The sequence below is a fragment of the Xiphophorus hellerii genome, chromosome 2 (assembly GCF_003331165.1).
Source record: "Xiphophorus hellerii strain 12219 chromosome 2, Xiphophorus_hellerii-4.1, whole genome shotgun sequence".
Taxonomy (NCBI): Eukaryota; Metazoa; Chordata; class Actinopteri; order Cyprinodontiformes; family Poeciliidae; genus Xiphophorus; species Xiphophorus hellerii.
In genome coordinates, this window is record NC_045673.1 from 4267776 (window position 1) to 4286982 (window position 19207).

The 19207-nt window shown below is 37.9% G+C and overlaps 1 protein-coding gene across 1 annotated transcript; it reads left to right on the top strand.

The window, feature by feature from the left end:
• The first annotated feature begins 582 nt into the window (after nucleotides 1–582).
• On the top strand, nucleotides 583–18658 carry aars1 (alanyl-tRNA synthetase 1). Its single transcript, XM_032580883.1, has 20 exons — nucleotides 583–704; nucleotides 3362–3519; nucleotides 3623–3811; nucleotides 3894–4039; nucleotides 4402–4593; nucleotides 4867–5011; nucleotides 5583–5728; nucleotides 6483–6591; nucleotides 6802–6952; nucleotides 7358–7482; nucleotides 8229–8373; nucleotides 8441–8619; nucleotides 9241–9354; nucleotides 9433–9639; nucleotides 12255–12439; nucleotides 14567–14675; nucleotides 15478–15591; nucleotides 15662–15868; nucleotides 16750–16863; nucleotides 17922–18658. The coding sequence occupies exons 2-20, from the start codon at nucleotides 3376–3378 to the stop codon at nucleotides 18099–18101; spliced, it is 2901 nt and encodes a 966-aa protein (XP_032436774.1). The 5' UTR covers nucleotides 583–704; nucleotides 3362–3375; the 3' UTR covers nucleotides 18102–18658.
• Nucleotides 18659–19207: the final 549 nt, after the last annotated feature.

Genomic DNA, 19207 nt, shown 5'->3' on the forward strand with positions numbered 1-19207 from the left:
CAGGACCTTTTTTTTACACGTTTATCTTATTACAACCACAAACATCAATGTATTTTTTAACATTTATATGATGGGACAACACATCAATTTTACTCAGTTTTAAAGCAGCTTCTGAACATTTGTTTCCCAGTTAAAGGTTCTAAAAAGTATATTTAAAAAAATGTTGTGAGATCTGAATGAAAAGATAAGCAAACGAAAATGGGCATGGAGACGATTAGCAAGGAGGAAAAATAATTTTATTTTAAAAACCCAATCAACTCGATGTGTAAACTTAAGATAATAAGGAATTCTTACATTTAAAAAAAATTATTAATTCAAAAAGAAAATATAATACACATGTAAATAAAATAATTAAATCAAAACTATGAGTTATAAAATTTTATTTAAAAAAATAAGTAAGCTATAAATAAATAAATCAAAGCTGATTCAGGAGTAAGGTGCCGACGTTGACACCTGAGTCTCCTCCATTGCATCAGCCGAGCCGCTGAAGTTTGTGCCACTGATGTGGCGGGACGGGCTAAAACTGACAGCGGCATTGTCCAATGGGAATCGTGTACTGCTGACGTAGCGCTGCCCTCAGACCAATCAGCGGTCTTCATGGGCGTATTCGTTGGATTCAGGCTTCCCTTTTGGCCGAGCAGCGTGGATCAAGGCGGTGATTCTGGGAGCAGAAACCGATTCATTCTGTGATAACAGCGACTTCTGTGAGTATTATCATGAACCTCTGTGTAAATACACGGCAATAACCAGTTTGTCTGCGCAGGTTACCTGTGATACATGTGCTCCGAGTTAATGAATTTAGCCTGGAAAAATAGAGTTAGCCCTTCAAGGCTAACTAACATGTTAGCTTGCTAACGTCAGGTCAGCTTGTTTCTCTTCGACTAAGAGTGAAAAAACAAACCGTTAAACCGGTTTAGTGTCATTTTTTATATTCATGTTGTTGTATAAATACAGTTTATGGGTTCTGTTGTTAGTTTCTATTTCTGTTCAGAGAATTAAAACACTTTACTGTCTTGAAAATATCACAAATAAGCTTAAAAAGCCGTTTTAATAAACCAATCACCCCCATTTATTACCTTCAGCAGCTATGCAGCATGTATGTTTATTCAAAGCCAGAAAGAAATTAGATACTGTACAATTTTAGGTGATTTCTTCACACTTCATAAGACAGAAACAAATGTACTAAAATACAGAAAGGAAAAAAAAGAAATGATGTAATATGTAAATTACTGGGATGAAGAAAAACGTATTTTCTCCCGACATTCCCATTCCTTTGTAAGTTATATGGCTGCTGCCATGTACAGCTTGGTATGATAATAAAATCCTACTTTATGTAAAACTCACAACATGTTTTTGAAGTACAAAGAGATGCTGCTGTAAACTTTTATAAAACTAATGAACAGTATAGTAAATGTAATGCATTATATCATAGGAAGTATTTAGCCCTGTTGATAATTGAGACACTGTTTGGCTGATTCTGAGTGATTATTCCCAAGAATCTAATATCTAACACAGTATGTACACCAACAGCATTTATATTTATTAGCAGGCCAAATCCCCGATGTGCTCCGTCAAGCTACATCCTGCAGTAAACCACAGTGGGGTTGATATTTCCATCCCATCATAAACAGACCCTGTAGTCAGGACAGGGACAGCAGGCTGTTTCCCATCCGACCCGTTTGGGCCCTGCAGAGCAGAGGAGATCTGCTGTGAGGGTTCCTGGTTTTCCACAGATTTTCCCCTGGATTATTAATCTCTGCACCTTTTTAACTCCACACAGCATGATTTATGCTGAAGCTACACTTGTACAGCCACAGTTCTTTTTATTCACTTTGGAAAAAGCCAAAACATTTGATATATGAACACATTTTTTTATCTAATTGGATAAAAATAGGACAAAATCAATAAATCATCTTGTTTTACTTAAGTTTCTGATGCATTTTGCAAAAACCTTTTATTAAATACTTTTTAACTCACAACTGTGCTGCGTGAAAATGTAGTGAATTTAAAGGTGTGGTTTGCACGCTGCTGAGTGAAGGGTGCAGCTAATTGCATTGTTAAAACTCGACTGTCGATGCCAAAAGGAAAAAGATGAGACTGAAGGTCGAGATTCACACCTTAGAAATTAACCGTAGTAGAGGGAAGTTGTAGTTAAAGTGCCTGGTGTCTCTCTTTATCCCCTAAAATCCCTTTATGTTTGGTCTGTTTAGCAGTAAAGCAGCTCTGCAGCAAAGAACAACTGCATTCTCATCAGTATTTTAGCCCAAACCGATGAGCTAACATCCTGTCAGCACAGGTGAAGCTGTGAAACAGCAGAAGTAAATATAATCAGCTATGAAGGACAAGGGAATGTTTTGGGATTATTGTCTTCTTGTGTTAGAAAATCATTTTGCACCAGATGCAGGAAACTGCAGCTGAGAATATTACAGCTAAAGGAGCAGCTGAAGGCTCAGCTGCAGAAAAGAAAGCTTCAGGATGTTCAATAGGGTCCAGAAAGCTCTGCAGAACCATGTGGCCACCACTGCAGTGCTTCCTCAACATCACGAGGAGAATGATTGTGTCTGAGAAAAGCATTAACTGAAATCCTACAAGAAGAACAACGAGGGAAAGCAGAAGACTAGTGCAGCCTTATTTTTTATGCTACATTCTCCTCCTGATTGCTGTTTGGCAAATGAAAAGACCACAACTCTTTTTTTCTGTCCTTTGCATGGAAGAACATGAAGCCGCCTTAAAATCTTTGTCTGAGATTCCTCCTTAAAAGGGACTGATTATGCAAAATTCACATTTTACATTTGGGTCTTTACTGCTTCTGTAAACAATCTAAGCACTTAAAAAACACCCAGACATTTTGTGGCAATAAATTTTTTATTTTTTTTTTTGGTGCCTGGAAAAAGAGCCATTTCAAAGATCTCCTGATTGTTGAGTCACACTTGATGCGCACTGTGCCATTACCTAGCAACCCCAGTCGAGCCTAGTCCGTTACCTAGCAACCCAGCATGTTTGGACAGCTGGTTTTGCCGCTACTGGAAAAGACAAGAGTTTTGTTGTGGACTTACCATCCAGAAACCTCTTGCCGCATTCTTGTTGGTTGTGCAGGAGGCTCTATTAATGCTTTTCAAAGACGTACAGATATGTATTTATGCCTCTGTTTGAAGCCACTTTTTGTGTGTGAAACCCAGCAACGTATTTAGATTTAAAGTGACAAGACTCCCTAAAACAGCTCATTCTGAAAGGAGCTCAAAGCAGGCAGAAGTGAGCAGAATGAAATCTTATTGTCTAAGAATCATTTTGTGCAAAAAATGTAATGAACATGTTTTGTATAGACCATTTACCTTGTTACTTTCCATTTTTTGTTCTTCAGAAAGCTGATTCAGAATGGATTCGTCTTTGAGTGCAGCTCAAATTCGGCAAAAGTTTATCGACTTTTTCATCCGTTATGAGCACCAGTACGTTCACTCCTCGTCCACCATTCCTCTGGACGATCCCACGCTGCTGTTCGCCAACGCCGGCATGAACCAGGTAGAAGCCGGGAGATTTCCAACCTTTTCTTCTGACTATTATTAAACTGAAAGGAGAGCAGAGCTCAGAGGTGTTTCATTTTGTCGTTTATTTTTTCTGATAGTTCAAGCCGATCTTCCTGAACACCATCGACCCGTCTCATCCCATGGCCAAGCTGCGGCGCGCGGCCAACACTCAGAAATGCATCCGTGCCGGAGGAAAACACAACGACCTGGACGACGTCGGGAAAGATGTCTACCACCACACCTTCTTTGAGATGCTGGGGTCCTGGTCCTTCGGGGACTACTTTAAGGTACGGACGCTTGTTTAGTCTGTCAGAAATGAGACGAACTGAAGATGCAAAGTCCTCGACGATTTCCTCTTTCTGCCCTCAGCAACTGGCCTGTAAGATGGCTCTGGAGCTGCTGACTGAGGAGTTCGGGATTCCCATCGATCGGTTGTATGTCACCTACTTTGGGGGAAACGCTGACGCAGGCCTGGAGCCCGACCTGGAGTGCAAACAGATCTGGATGGATCTGGGGTGAGTCTGATTTTTAACTTGCTGTGATATTTTAGATGCAAGGCTTTCACCTCTAACTAAAGAAATTTATATGTAAATGTCAAAATTCACACTGAAATATAAACATAGAACCCTAAAAAACCTATTAGACAGTTTATCAGCAACAAAAAAGTTGATTTGTTGGAGGTTAGTTGCATTTGAAGTGGAGTTGATACCGAAATAAAGATGGCGGAACCATCCCAGAACAAGAAGGAGAAAAAGTCCAAACAGAGTCCGTTGTGGTATTCAAAATGCACTGTATGCAGTTCTGTTCAGAAATATAAACACACTCCTTAAGTTTCACCTTAATGATAAATCCATTTCGTTGTGCGATGTTGCTGCAGTGTGGACGAGGCTCGCATCCTGCCGGGAAGCATGAAGGATAACTTCTGGGAGATGGGAGACACCGGCCCCTGCGGCCCCTGCAGTGAGATCCATTACGACCGGATCGGCGGGAGAGACGCGTCTCACCTGGTGAACATGGACGACCCCAACGTGCTGGAGATCTGGAACCTGGTGTTCATCCAGTTCAACAGGTAGGTCCGGTCAGACGTACCAAGCAGTTGGGTTCGTGCTAGAAATGATTGAAAATGCTTGAATTTCAATTTGGTATTTTAAAGGTTTGGAAAGTGCTGGATTTCTTTCCAAAGGCCTTGAAAGTGGTTGATATTCAAACTGCAATCTAATGTTTGCTGGAAACCTCAATAAAAAGACAGACACATTTTTTTTCTCATTGTCTGAAGTTTAGTCAGACTAAACGTTTCTTGTTTTAAGTCTGTTAGAATCACTAAAATCATTTGTATTTGCAGAGAGTCGGAGACGGAGCTGAAGCCTCTGCCTAAGAAGAGCATCGACACTGGGATGGGTCTGGAGCGCCTCGTCTCCGTCCTCCAGAACAAAATGTCCAACTACGACACCGACCTCTTCGTCCCGTATTTCGAGGCCATCCAGAAGGTACGAGAAAACACCTGGATTATTCCTCACCGAAGACACAAACTGCAACTTTAACAAACATCAGAGGACTTTACTCACAAAAATCAGAATGTGTAAAAACAGATTTTAGGTTTTAAAAGATACAAAATGCCATTCCTACAGAAAGAAAAGAGCTAAACATGTTGCAGTAACCAATTAATGGCACTATAAGCTAAAATGTAATTTCCATTATGATGATTAATATTTTTTGAAGAGCAATTTTGTTTACATACATAAAATAATAACAGAACAATAAATAAGTTCAAAATAAAAACAAAAACAACCAAAGCAGGAATGAAGGAATTATGGTCCTTTTATGTTCTTCTTTTATTGGATATTTAAATATCTTCTAGTTCCAGTGTGGAGTGTTTTTACTTAACTAAAGTTGATTAAATTTTAAGAGAGCAAACGTGGATTATTATATCATTATCACTATATCAGTTGAGAATATCTGAAGCTAAATATTGTCGTTCTAGGACAACATATTGTCCAAGAATGTGTTTTTGACAGCAGATTGTTCTGCAGAATAAATTGGAAATGATTTTTTCCTCAGGGTACGGGGGCTCGACCTTACACTGGTAAAGTTGGTGCTGATGATGTTGACGGCATCGACATGGCGTACCGCGTCCTCGCCGACCACGCCCGCACCATCACCATCTCTCTGTCGGACGGCGGGCGGCCCGACAACACGGGCAGAGGGTGCGTGGGAACCATTTTAAAAATTTTTAAATCTGTTTAGGTTTATACAATTCAAATCAGAACTTTAACAGAGACCAGTGATTAAACACAAAAACCAAGAAAACAGATTAATTTACAGAATTATCTATAATCTACTGTATATACCTTAAAGACTTTCACCATGTTCCATCTAGAGATGCACTGATCCACTTTTTTCAAATCTGATACCGATATCTCCGGTTCAGTATCGGCCGATCTCGATCCGATACAGAAAAACATCATTGAATTGACTTGCAATGTTTTTTTTGTTGTTTTTTTTCTTAAATAATTTTTAATAATAAAGAAACAGAAACTAACAAAAACAATAGGTTGACTACCTTGGCCAAAAATAAAAATAAACCGCAACTAACCGTCTTTCAAAAGGTTTAAAAAGTGCAATTATAACAGCTAAATATAATGTAAATTAATAATAAAGCATAGAATTAAACTGAGTAGATTTGCCACATTGTCACCGATACCAATCTAGAATTTTTTTTCAATATTGAGACCGATACAGATATAAATATCCGATCAGTGCAGCTCTGATTAAAAAGATACATTTTTATTTTATTTTTATTTTATAAGACGCATTTTTTCCATCATACACACCATTTCTAGTCTTTGTTTCCACTCAGTTGTTGACCTAGGTTTTTGGGGGGAATCAACAATAGTTTGTAGAGTTTTAATTGTTTATTGCGCCACCTTTTCACCTTCCTCTCTGTGGGTTTCTGTCCAGCTACGTGTTGAGGAGGATCCTGCGTCGTGCGGTTCGTTATTCCCATGAGAAGCTCGGCGCTCAGAGGGGATTCTTCGCCTCTCTGGTGGATGTGGTGGTCGATTCTCTGGTGAGAGTTTCTTCTCATATCTTTGTTTAATCTTATTTTATATATTAAGTACATATAGTACAGATGTAGGTGAAAAACAATGCTGGAAAATAATGGACTTGCTCAACTGAAATCAACACCGTGTGCCGGTCTATCTTTCTTTCAGTTTTTTTTTCTTTTTGTTTTTTTTACTTTGCAATAATTTGCGATAAATTTGCTATAAATCTGCAGGGCGACGCTTTCCCAGAGTTGAGGAAAGACCCAGAAATGGTGAAGGATGTCATAAACGAGGAGGAGACGCAGTTCCTCAAAACGCTCAGCAGAGGGCGCCGCATCCTGGACAGGAAGATCATGAGCCTGGGAGACTGCAAGACGATCCCGGGTGAGTTTGAGTTTAGATGCAAGAATTTAGTGAAAACTTGGACCTTGCTGTCCTGTTTCTCCTCTTTTTTATCTGGAAATTTCTAAACATCTGGAAGATTTTACAGATTAAGATTTAATATTTGGGAAATCTGTTTTTTTTTTTTTCATGAATTCATATCGGCCAGCTAAAGTTTAAACCCAGAGCTGCTGGAACGGGCCGAACCTCAACTCTAATCTCTTATTGAGTGTTTCAGTCAGTTTCACATTGAGAAAAGGTTGATTACAAGATGCAAACATTCATAATTCTTTCCATAATCCAGGTAATAATACAACAGTCCTGTGGTTGAATGCTTTGCTGCATTATGAACGTAGCTTCAGGTGTGCTTGTCTCCTGATGCTTTAACCGGCCGCCACGTTTCCCCAGGTGACACAGCATGGCTGCTGTACGACACGTACGGCTTCCCTCTGGACCTGACCTCGCTCATCGCCGAGGAGAAGGGCATGGAGGTGAACCTGGCTGCATTCGAGGAGGAGAAAAAAGCTGCACAGGTGAGAAGGAAGCAGAAATAAAAACTAATCAACTTGCACACAATTATCAGTTAATGGTTTATTAAATTAAAATCGGTTCCAGTTAAACTAATGACGTCCGCGCAGTCGTTCTCTTAGTGTTGGAGTTCAGCCGCCATCTACTCCAACATACTTTTACTCAAGTAAAAGGTTAAAGAAGTTACGCAAAGTAACAGTAAAAAAATATTTGGTAAAAATTAAATTATAAATCATTTTATGTTTAAAAATTATGAAATATTATCAAAAATGAAACATTTTGGTATTTTAAAGATTAAATTGACAATAATTTATACAAGTAACAAAAGATGACAAAATCAGGCAAAAATAAAATAAAATTTTTCCAAATAAGTTTCTTTAAATAAAAAACGTAGGAAGCTTTACAAAATTCTGCAGGTGTGTTTAGATTCTAGTGAATTTCTGCTTAAAACATGTTTGTTTTTCACTCAGTTGGCAGAAAATCCAGAAATTTTACCAAAGTAAGAGTAGAAATAGTCGACAATAGAATTACTCAAATAAAAGTAAAAAGTACAACGTAGTAGAAAATACTCCTAAAAGTAAATTTTTTTTCTTTCCAAAAAAGTTACTGAAGTAAATGTAACTAGTTATTACTCAACTCTGGATTTAAACCCTTTGGAGCAAATGATTTGTTTTGTGTTTGTGCTCTGACTCTCTGCCTGATTCATCTGTCAGTTTCCAGTTCAAACCTGTAACTTGTTGTGTTTTTTCAGCTGAAGTCTCAGGGCAAAGGGGCTGGAGGCGAGGACCACATCATGCTGGACATCTACGCCATCGAGGAGCTGAGGAACCAGCAGGTTCCGGCCACAGACGACTCTCCCAAATACAGATACGCCTCAGAGGAGAACGGGAACTACGGTTGGTGACGCTCCGCCAGCGCGCTCCGGCTGCGTTCACAGATGCTGACGGTTTCTGTCGTCTTAAGAGTTTCGGCCGACCTCCGCCACGGTGCTGGCTCTGCGGCGGGACCGCGCCTTCTGCCAGGAGGTGACCACGGGTCAGGAGTGCGGCGTGCTGCTGGACCAGACGTCCTTCTACGCGGAGCAGGGCGGCCAGACGTTCGACGAGGGGTACATGCTGCGGGAGGACGACAGCTCTGAGGATGTAGGTGCCACTAACGCAGTTAAACATGGACCGTTCATTATGCTGGGAATATTTGGCTTAAAAATAACATTTCAGATATTTTTAATACCAGTTTTATACATTTTTTCACTTTCTTTTCTAAAAAAGAAATTACGAAATAAATATTTTCAAAAAGTGTTTTTTATTCGAGTTGTACGATGGAGTATTAGGGCTGAACTACAACAACAAAGTTTGCTGGACGATAAAACTGTACACATCCTCATTTTGCAAACGAGCGTTCCTTTATTTTTAATCAATTTTATTTTAAAGATTAGAAATGGCAGAAATAAATTGATGGTTTTTTAAAAAACACTTTTCCTCGAGGAGGTATTTATTGAAAACTAAAGGCTGTCTTTTTTCAGGGGGTCGTGTAACTTTTGCAGCTCTAAACTTTTTTAGTTGAAAGTTTTTTAATTAAATTTTATACAGGCAGAAGTTTTATTTGACAGAAAATAGTCAGATTCTGATCTCTGATCCGTCAATCACAATGAAATGTGGTTGAATATTTTCACTTAGAGAAGCAGTAATCGTTATTTTCAGTTCTCTGCTGGTTCTGGTTTTGACCACAGGTTTGCTGTGTTTATTTTCTTTGTTTCTCTGTAGCGGATGGAGTTCACCGTGAAGAACACGCAGGTTCGGGGCGGTTACGTTCTCCACATCGGAACCGTCTACGGAACCCTGAAAGTCGGAGACCGGGTCACTCTGCATATCGACGAGGTGGAAAATCTTAGTTTTCTCATTCGTTCTGACTTCTCCGTCTCTGCAGCTAGAAATGACAAACATTCGTGTTTCCAGGCTCGCAGGCGGCCAATCATGAGCAACCACACGGCCACGCACATCTTAAACTTCGCTCTGCGCTGCGTTTTGGGCGAGGCGGACCAGAGGGGCTCCCTGGTCGCTCCGGATCGCCTGCGCTTCGACTTCACGGCTAAAGGAGCTCTGAGCACCGGAGAGATCCGCCGGACCGAGGAGATCGCTTGTGCCATGATAAAAGAGGCAAAGGTTGGTGAAATGATTCAAATTTAAGCTTAATAATAATGCTTTGATTTTTGGAATCTTGTTTTTCTTTAAAATCTAAGTTAAAATAATCTAAACCAGGGATTAGTCATGATGAATCGATTACTGAAATAATCGTAAACTAATTTATTAATCAATTGGTCTTTAACAGGGAGCATACAGACTTCATTTGGTGAAAGAACAACACAGTCAGAGCAGTAATTATGCCAAAACTGTACAAAAAATATAAACATTTTGCATTTAATATTAAAAATCTTCTTTGTGTGTTTTACTCAAAACTCCTCCAATAGCAGATTTGGCTTCACCTGGTTCAAATTATGTAAATAAAATAAAATCTCCTTTTGAGCACCTTTTGCTATCCAATTATTAATGAAAATAAAAATTAACAGATTAGTAGACAGTACTTTTTCTAATATTGTGTAAAAAAAAAAAAAGAAGGCTCAGATATAATAAGCAAATACAACCTGGGTGTGGTGACCTAAATAAATTAGGTTGGTTTAAATTTTAGATAAGATTTATATTAGATAAAGTAAATCTGGTTAATTTAAGTTTAGGTTGTTTAGGTTGGCCAGAAACTGACAAACTTAAGTTGGGCTACGTTGACAAAAGTCCAGTTAGAGCTATATAAACCGCGTTCTATGGAACTAAATTAGGGCAAAAAAGTTTGTTCAAACAAAAAAATGTTAAAACTATATAAAAAATATTTTGATACTACTTTCCAGTTTCAGATCAGTTTTTTTTTTTTTTTCCAACTTGGAAATTCTAATTTTGTAATTATGAAGGATGTCTGTCACTAAGGCGCATCATAATAAGAACTACTGGTCCATCCAGACAGATTGATCCACAGGAGTTTCAGTCAATGCTCTTTAGTACTACTTGCTTCTTTAGTTGTTTATAATTCAGGGTTAAAAAGTTGTAAATTTGTGTGTCTTAAATTAAAGCCTTAAAATGTCTTAAATTCATGAATGTAGCCTTAATTGTGGCTAACTTATTCACGGATCTGGAATTTTGTCATGGCAAGACGATTTAATCTCATTATTCCATGTAGGTTTTTTTTCACCTGCTCTTTCTATCTGGCAAAAGTTGTGTGCGGACATCTTCACTCACTGAGTCAGTCTCAAGGTCTTAACCCTCCTGTTATGTTCGTTTCTAGGGTACAGCAAAAATGTTCGTGGGTCAATTTGACCCAGGGAGTGTTTAATCATGCAATAGTGTCAGAAACCAAAAAATTCCTCCAAAACATTTTTGTATCTGATTATTAACTCCAATACTAACCATTTCAATCAATATTTGTGCAATGATGTTTTATTATTTCTCAGAAATTAAGGATCAATGACGACAACCTGCTCATTTACTCATTTGGACATAAAAAATGGAATTTAGATTTTTAATGTCCAATGAAAAAAACCTAGACACAAAAAAACAATAATTTCCTTGAAGTTGACCTTTGGTAAATTATTTTATATTATACTTTTTTTTTTTTACCAAAGGGTGATCTTTATAATTGAACTTGAGACACACATACTGTTCTGGGTCAAATTGACCCGCTGATTAAAATCAAGATAAATGAGTCATGCAGAGAGTATTTATGTTTTTCTCCACTTCTGCTGAGTGTCCACTCAGTGTGGGTGGAGTTTGTCCACAGGAACAGAAAAGATTCCCGTCAAAGGTTGTGTGAACACCTGCTTTCTCACAGTTTCCTAGTGAAGTAAAGATAATAGTGAGAAAGTGGGCTTGTGTGTGTGTGGTTGCGTGTGTTTGTGTGTGAGTGTGTGTGTGGTGAAATATGGTTCATAACTGCAAGGAAACATACAGAATTGGACATTATAAAATCTTTTTTTGCACTTTAACCTGACTGCCGGGTCAAATTGACCCGAACAGTATCGATGTAAAAAGTAGACCTAGGGTTTGGTACAAATGTGTAAAATGAATAAATTTTCAACTTATGTCTAGAGTGCACCTATTAAGACAAATAGAAAACGTTTCATGCAAAAAAAATGCTTCTATTTATTTTTTTTTAATTTGTAAATTTTAAAACGGGTCAATTTGACCCGGAACATAACAGGAGGGTTAAGTTAAGGCTAACAGTAAATAGCTGCTAATACTTGCTAGCTAGCTAGAGAGCCGTGTGCCATGTGAGAAGCACAAAAATAATTCCCACAGCCACAAAGAGACCCCAGAAATTTCACCATTTTGGTCTCCTGAATGTCTTTTGTACATCTCTGTTGTGACACAAGTCTTAAATTTTATTCATAGAGGTCTTAAAAAGTCTTAAATTTTATTTAACTTTAAAATCAATCCATAAACGGTGCCATCTGTTATTATTTCAGTAAGCAGAGCATCACTGTGTGACATCAACGTTGTTCTTCTGCGCATTTGGGTCGCTTTGGGGTTGGAAACGGTTTGCATTTAATTAGTAGACTGAACAACGCAAAAAAAAATTTAAAACATCTGAATTAAGCATCTAGATTTACTGTGTGAATATGAAAGTCCAAAACAAACCCTCTGAAGTTCTGTAAACAGATTTCTTTAATCAAACAGGATCACAAACAGGAAAATTGTAATTTTGTGATGAGATTTAACCGCTGGTCGCTCCGCAGCCGGTGTACGCCATGGAGGCCCCGCTGGCTGAGGCCAAGGCCATCCAGGGTCTGCGCGCCGTGTTCGATGAGACCTACCCCGACCCGGTCCGAGTCGTCTCCATCGGCATCCCGGTCCAGGAGTTGCTCGACGACCCCAACAGTCCCGCCGGGTCCCTCACCTCCATCGAGTTCTGCGGTGGAACGTGAGTAGAGAGCATGATTAGGTTGGATAAATAACATATCTGTTTGCAAATACAGAGAAATATGGAAAAATATGGCAGGGGCTTCAACAATAAATATATTAGTACAAAACAAAAATGACCAATTAAAAATATTCAAGAATCAGACTAAATATTAGTATCATGTTTGGTTTTTTATTTGTATTTCTTTTTTGTTTTGGTTTTTGTCTTGTCTGTCTTCTGTCTGGGAGAGGGATTGGGTTGTTTTGCATTCTTGGTAAATAACATTTGTTTCTTTGTTCAAATACACGTCAAAATTCATAAATAAAAATGGAAAAAATATTAAATAACCTGCAGCATCCAGATGTTTTCACAGCTTTTTTTTAGTTCAGTTTCCTTAATAGGCTGAAGATGATAAAAATTTACTATTGTAAATATAAAATTTACCAATTATAATAATAATGTGTTAATATTCTTACCATACAAACAAAAAATAAGATAAAATTATTTTATTTAACTGTAAAGTTTTTATTTCTTTCCAGAATAAATGACTGGCTGTTTCTGGAAGCTCAGTTGGGATTTATTTAATATATTCCATCATTTATTGACATATCTGGGTGATAATTAGCTACATTTACTCAATTACATTTACTTGAGCAACTCTATTAAGAGTATTTTTACTTTGCTGCACTTTTTTCTTTTACTTGAATAAAATACTTTACTCATCTCTAATTATTGATAAAATTCTCAGTTTAAAGATGACATCTCTCATTTTGATTTAACAAAGGTTTTTGACTATTTTTCCACAATAAATCAATAAATGAATTTTTCCAATAGAAAACGGATGAAGGGATGGAAATAGTTTTGTTTTCACAACTAGAAGGAAAACAAACTTTACATCTTTCTTACAGCAGGTGGCGCCGTTGTTCCATTTTATGGAATGTCAAAAATGCTCAAGATTCACAAATTTCAACCTGCAAATTACAGAAAACCAAGAGATCTTTACTTCCCACAGCCAGCCATCACCATCCACAGTAACTCTTTCATTAAATGAGCTACAGCAACGTTTAATTTTCTTTAGTATCAATAAAGTATTTTTGAATTTGAAAACTTAAATAATTCCAACAGGAGAAAAACAGCAATGAAGCAAGAATGCACAAGAAATTATGGGTAAGAAGTAAGTAAACTCCAAAAATACAAACATCATCAGATAAATTTGGCAGTAGGGCTCAAACGATTAATCGGATTAATTGTGATTAATCGATTTTTGTCAACTAATTTATTCGTTAACTGGAGTATAGAGACTCAATACAAAACCACAAGCTGAAAAAACAGCGTATGAAGAGAAATAATAAAGCCACAACTGTAAAAAAAACAACAAAAAAACCCATTTTGTATTTAAGATAAGAAAAGACCATTCTTTGTAAATATGTTTCACTCACAGCTCCTCCAGTGGCAGCTTCAGCTACACCTGGTTCAGATTCTGTAAAATAAATAAAAATCGACGGTCAGAAAATGAGCATCAGAAATAATAACTTGTATTTTAGTTTTTCTTTCTTTTATTCACCAATTAGTTTATGTAAAACAAACATTACAGACTTTAAAAAAGAGGGTTAGGTAAAAACAAATAGCAGCATAAAAAACAAACCAAAACAAAGGTTTACATCCAGAATATAATCAAATGGTGTCACAACAGAAAAAATGAAATTGTCTTTACATTTGTGGGTTTGAATAAACTTTTTACTTTTAATCTTGGAAGATTTTTCTGATTTGCATCATTATTTTCCGATTCCCTAATATTCATTGATTAACGTAGTGTCGTGGATATTTTGCGTACAAGTGGAAAAGGAGAGTCAGAAAGAAAGTAAATAAGATGAAGAATTAAAGATGGTGCATGTTTTTTCTCAGCTTCTCCAACTTTCTGAGACTCCCACAGCGCCCCCTGGTGGTTCCCCAGTCAGTTTCTTTAAAAGCTGACGATTGCTGCTGTATTTCTGTTATTAAAGTATTAAATTCCTGCTGCGATACGCCTGATGCCTCCTGCTGTCGCTCTGAATCTGCCGCCTCTTCTCCTCCGTCTTCCTGCTGCTGCTTCCTGCTCTCTTATCTGCAGCTCGGTCAGTAACGCGCCGCTGTCTCCGTTATCCGCAGCCATCTGCAGAACTCGGCTCACGCTGCGCCGTTCGTCATCGTTTCAGAGGAGGCCATCGCTAAGGGCATCCGCCGCATCGTCGCCGTGACGGGAGCTGAAGCCCAGAAGGTCGGAGATTCGCACAATGCAAATTAAAAATATAAAAACAAATCCATCCCACAATAATGCACTTATTATGTCGTCACCTTCCTTTTTTTTCTTTGCCTAAATTATCTTTTAGGAAAAAAGGAGTTCATGATTCTTTTTAGTCTGTTTCTGTCAAAATATTTTTTAGTACAAAAATTTTTTAACTTAAATAATCTTTTAGGAAAAAAGAGCTGGTGATTTTATTTATTTATTTATTTTTTTAAACCTAAATCATTATTGATTTTTGTCTTCTTTTTTTTTTAGAGTGGGGGCCAATTCATTTTTTAGAGGAAAAATTTACGTGATTTATTTTATTTTTTTTCCTAAATCATTATTAATTTTTTGTCTTTTCTTGTCAATAATTTAACAGCAAAAAGTATTTTTGAATTGAAAATTTTGCTTATTTTGTCCATTTTTATTGAGTCTTCAGTCAAAAGGTGATTAATTAATTACAGATCCTGCAATAAAGTCACTTTAAAATTTGTACTTGAGTCCAACTAATATATAATATAATTTTATTCTTATTTCAGTTGCTGATTGGCAAATTTTTTCTGAATTTAACAACAAAAGAATTGAATACAAAAGTAGGAAAAAGGTCTAATTTTTAAGTTTTGCTGGTGAAACTTTAATAAGATTGAAATTGGAGTTGAAAGGAAAAGTTTTCCAACTCTCCACCGACACTGAAGACATTTTATTTTTATTGTCTTTGATCTTCCTCAATGGATTTTGCTTTGTTCTTGTTTTTTCTTCTGCTTTGACTCTTTTCCTCCTCGTTTTTCTGCAGGCCCATCGGAAAGCCGACACCCTGCATCTGTCCCTGTCCGCTCTGGGAGACAAAGTGAAGCAGCAGACGTGCCCAAACAAAGACGTGCAGAAAGAAATCGCCGACATGACCGAGGTGGGCGGAGTCTCGGCGCTTCAGAGCCGCTCTTTGCGTTTCCGTTTTAACGATTCTGTGTCGCCTGCAGTCCATAGGCACGGCCCTGATCTCTCAGTGGCAGAAAGACGAGATGAGGGAGACGCTGAAGGCTCTGAAGAAGACCATGGACGATCTGGACCGCAGCTACAAGGCCGACATCCAGAAGAGAGTCCTGGAGAAGACGAAGGAGGAGATAGAGAACAAGCCCAACCAGCCGCTGCTCATCATGGAAATGGAAACTGGAGCCTCAGCGAAGGTAAACGGCTGGATTTAATCACGCACAGGGTTCATAAAATACTTAAAATTACATGAAGTTCAATTTGGTGTTTTTAATGTTTGAGAACTGCCTGATCCCTCTATAGACACGTTGCAGCGTCGCCCTGCTGGAGGGCAAAAAGCTGCTCGCTAACTCTGACTAGCATTGCTTTTAGCTGTTAAGTTCAGAACATAAATCTTAACTGTATAAAAGAAAAACGGACGCAATGCTTTACTACTAAATTCAACTAGAAAACAAGGCCAAGAAAACGTTTTAATTAAAAAACAATATAACAAAGGACAGGGAAGTAGTTCAGTTATGCTAGCTTGACTATGACAAACGTAACATGTAGATGTGCTGTGGAATTCTTTGTTTCGGTTCAGTTATAAAGTAAAAAAAGACGACCTATACACCAACTCTGACAAATAATCAGTGGAGCAGATGCTTTAGTTAGCTAATCTACCACCGCGATGTTAGCATAGCTAATAGCAGTGGTAGCTAATCTACCGCAGCAATCGCTTATTAATAATCGCAAAATATAAAACTTGAAAACATAAAACTAACACACTGAATGTTCTGTTCTTTGGGAAACGTTTGAGTGTCTTGTTTTTTTTGGTGTTGAGTCCTGATGCATATAATGGTGTTGTCAGTTGCTACGGCAACAAGTCAGCGTGCTGCATAACGTACAGAGAGAGTGAGAAAAAAAGTGGTTTTGAGTTGTTCTGTCATGGTTTTTCTGCGTTATTTTTCCCTTTGTGGCGCACTGCACTAAATTAATAATATCTACATCTACAGGTTTTATTTTATTTAACGAATTGTTCCATTAACTAAACGTGGCAGCGCATAACATCCAACGTTTTACTTTAATTTTTTTATTTCAGGCTCTAAATGAGTCGCTGAAGCTGCTGAAGAGCCAGTCGCCGCAGACTGCCGCCATGTTGTTCACTGTTGACCCTGATGCTGGTAAAATCACCTGTCTGTGTCAGGTTCCTCAGGTACGACACTCATCCATACAAGTCATTCTTTACATCTGTGCATTTTTACACAAACTTGACCAAAAAATAACTTACTTACTTACTTAAAACTGGATTTTTAGGCTATTTGGCATCAGATAAATAGGAATGTTTGATGCCAAAGATAAAAGTTTGACATATGGACCAACAATTTTTAGTTTTCCAAAGAATTAGTAACTAACAAATTGCCTTTATCTATTTTTCTACCAAATCTAAATTTAGTTTAGATTAATTTAGTTTATCTTAGTTTTGTTTAGAATCCATAAACTCATGCAGGTACAGTCTAGGTTGGTCTATGTTAGCCTTTATTGATTCTTAGTTGATGTTGATTCATGCTAATTCACTTTAGCACATGTGAAGCTACATTATGTTCTCTTTTGTAATCTTTACTTTTTTAATTTGCCTTAACTAACCTCATACTTTTTGTTTATTATTTAGCTTTGCTAAAATTATCTTAGCCTTACTTTAGCCTATTTAACTTATAGTTTAGCTTAGCTTATTGTAGCCTCAGTAAAACTGCTTAATTTGGTTTATTAGATGATTTTTTTATTCTAGCTAAATTTATATTACTTTTGCTTACCAGTATTTATCTTGGCCTAGCTTAATTTAATGTAGCTAAATGTAGTATAGCCCAGTCTTGCTAAATCTACATTTGGTTAAAAAGTTATGCTTGACTTGTCTTGGGTTAATCAGCGTTTAACTCAGCGTTGATTTTTTTCCACCTAGGCTTCATTTAGACTAGCTTAGCTTGCTATCTTAACCTTTGTTATCTAATTTTAGCTTGGTTGTTTAGATTAGCTCAGCCCAAATTAAGCTAAAGTAGCTTAATTTTTATTAGCTTAGTTTAGCCTACCTATGCTTTCTTTGCTAATGTTAACTTAGCATGTCCATGTCCCTGTGCTACGTTTTATAGGAAATCCATGGAAACATGAAAGCTGCTTTAGAAATGTTGATTCTAGATACTTTGAAATATTTCAGGAATGTTTTGATTTTGTTTTTGAACAGTCCTCCCACTGAATCCCTTCCCTCTTCTTCTGCAGGACGTGGCAAACCGCGGCCTGAAGGCCAGCGAGTGGGTTCAGGAATTGTGCCCTCTGCTGGACGGAAAAGGCGGCGGCAAAGACATGTCGGCACAGGCGACGGGCAGAAACACGCAGTGCCTGCAGGAGGCGCTACAGATGGCTAACGAGTTTGCTCGACTCAAACTGGGAGAAAACTGAAGGGAAATACTCCATCTTTGTTTTCCTCTCGTTCTTTTTGTTCCCCCTGTAGGTCAGACAGAAAACCAAACCACCAGATGACCAGCAGAAAATGAGCCACTCGTATTTATTGAGTCTGGATGTAGCTTGAATATGAAGCATCTTCTCATGCACTTTTACCTGGAAGGGGATGCGTTTGCTACTTAATTGCATGTTTAAGTGAGAAGAGAAGAGAAATGCTAGTGTTAGCATCTTGCTAGCTCCATGCAGCTGAGGGAAAATAACTGAAATTACTTCAGCTCCTGATAATCCGCCCATTCTAATACTTCCTCCTTTTGAGTCTTTACACCATTGACAAGTTTTGGGTTTATTCTGTGTATCATCTGAAGCTTAATCTGATCCAAACCCGGTAGAAACTGGTTTAACATTTTAAAAAAACATAATTTTTTATGATTTTGCTGTCAAATGATTAATGATGTCTGTGTAAAATGATGTAAACTCCCCACTGACATGTAGAGTTTCTAATCATCGTTGCTGCTTCGTGTGGATAATGATGGAATAAATCTGCCTGGCGAAAGCGTCCGCTTCCTGTGCGGCTCATTTCAGACCCGTTGATGTGAAGGTCGGCCTCGGATCGCTCGCTGTGGATCGCCGAGCAAAAACCGTCTGAACTTTAATAAGATGGACGACAGTTAATGAGCCGCCAGCCTCTCCTGATGCAGATCGACGTTCTTAAACCAACATCAAATGATCTCAGGATGGCGACTCATTTCCTGCTCATAAACTCGCTTCCTTCATCACTTGATTAGGTCCTTTTTTCCTTCTGTCCTTTTTCCTCCCTTCTTTTCTTAAATTCGTTTAATTTCTTCCTTGTCTCCTACTTCCTTTGTCTTTCCTTCATTGATTATCTTTTTCTTCTCTTGTGTGCTTCCTTATATCCTATTTCCTTTCTGTTTGCCCTTCCTTATTGTTCTTTAAAGGTTTGTGTCCTTTTTTGTCTACTTCCCTCCTTGTGTCCTTCCTTTCTTGTTTAATTCATTCCTTGTACCTTTCCCCTCTCGTCTTTGTTCCTTCATTCCTTGCTTATTTCATTCTTTTTTCCTTGTTTTAATTCCTTCCTTCCTTGT

Excerpts from the sequence above, each read along its gene's own strand:
- aars1 (XM_032580883.1), top strand. The coding sequence starts at position 3,376 with ATGGATTCGTCTTTGAGTGCAGCTCAAATTCGGCAAAAGTTTATCGAC. Across the intron at positions 3,520-3,622 it reads CCAACGCCGGCATGAACCAG|TTCAAGCCGATCTTCCTGAA; the intron begins GTAGAAGCCGGG and ends TTTTTCTGATAG. Across the intron at positions 4,040-4,401 it reads CAGATCTGGATGGATCTGGG|TGTGGACGAGGCTCGCATCC; the intron begins GTGAGTCTGATT and ends ATGTTGCTGCAG.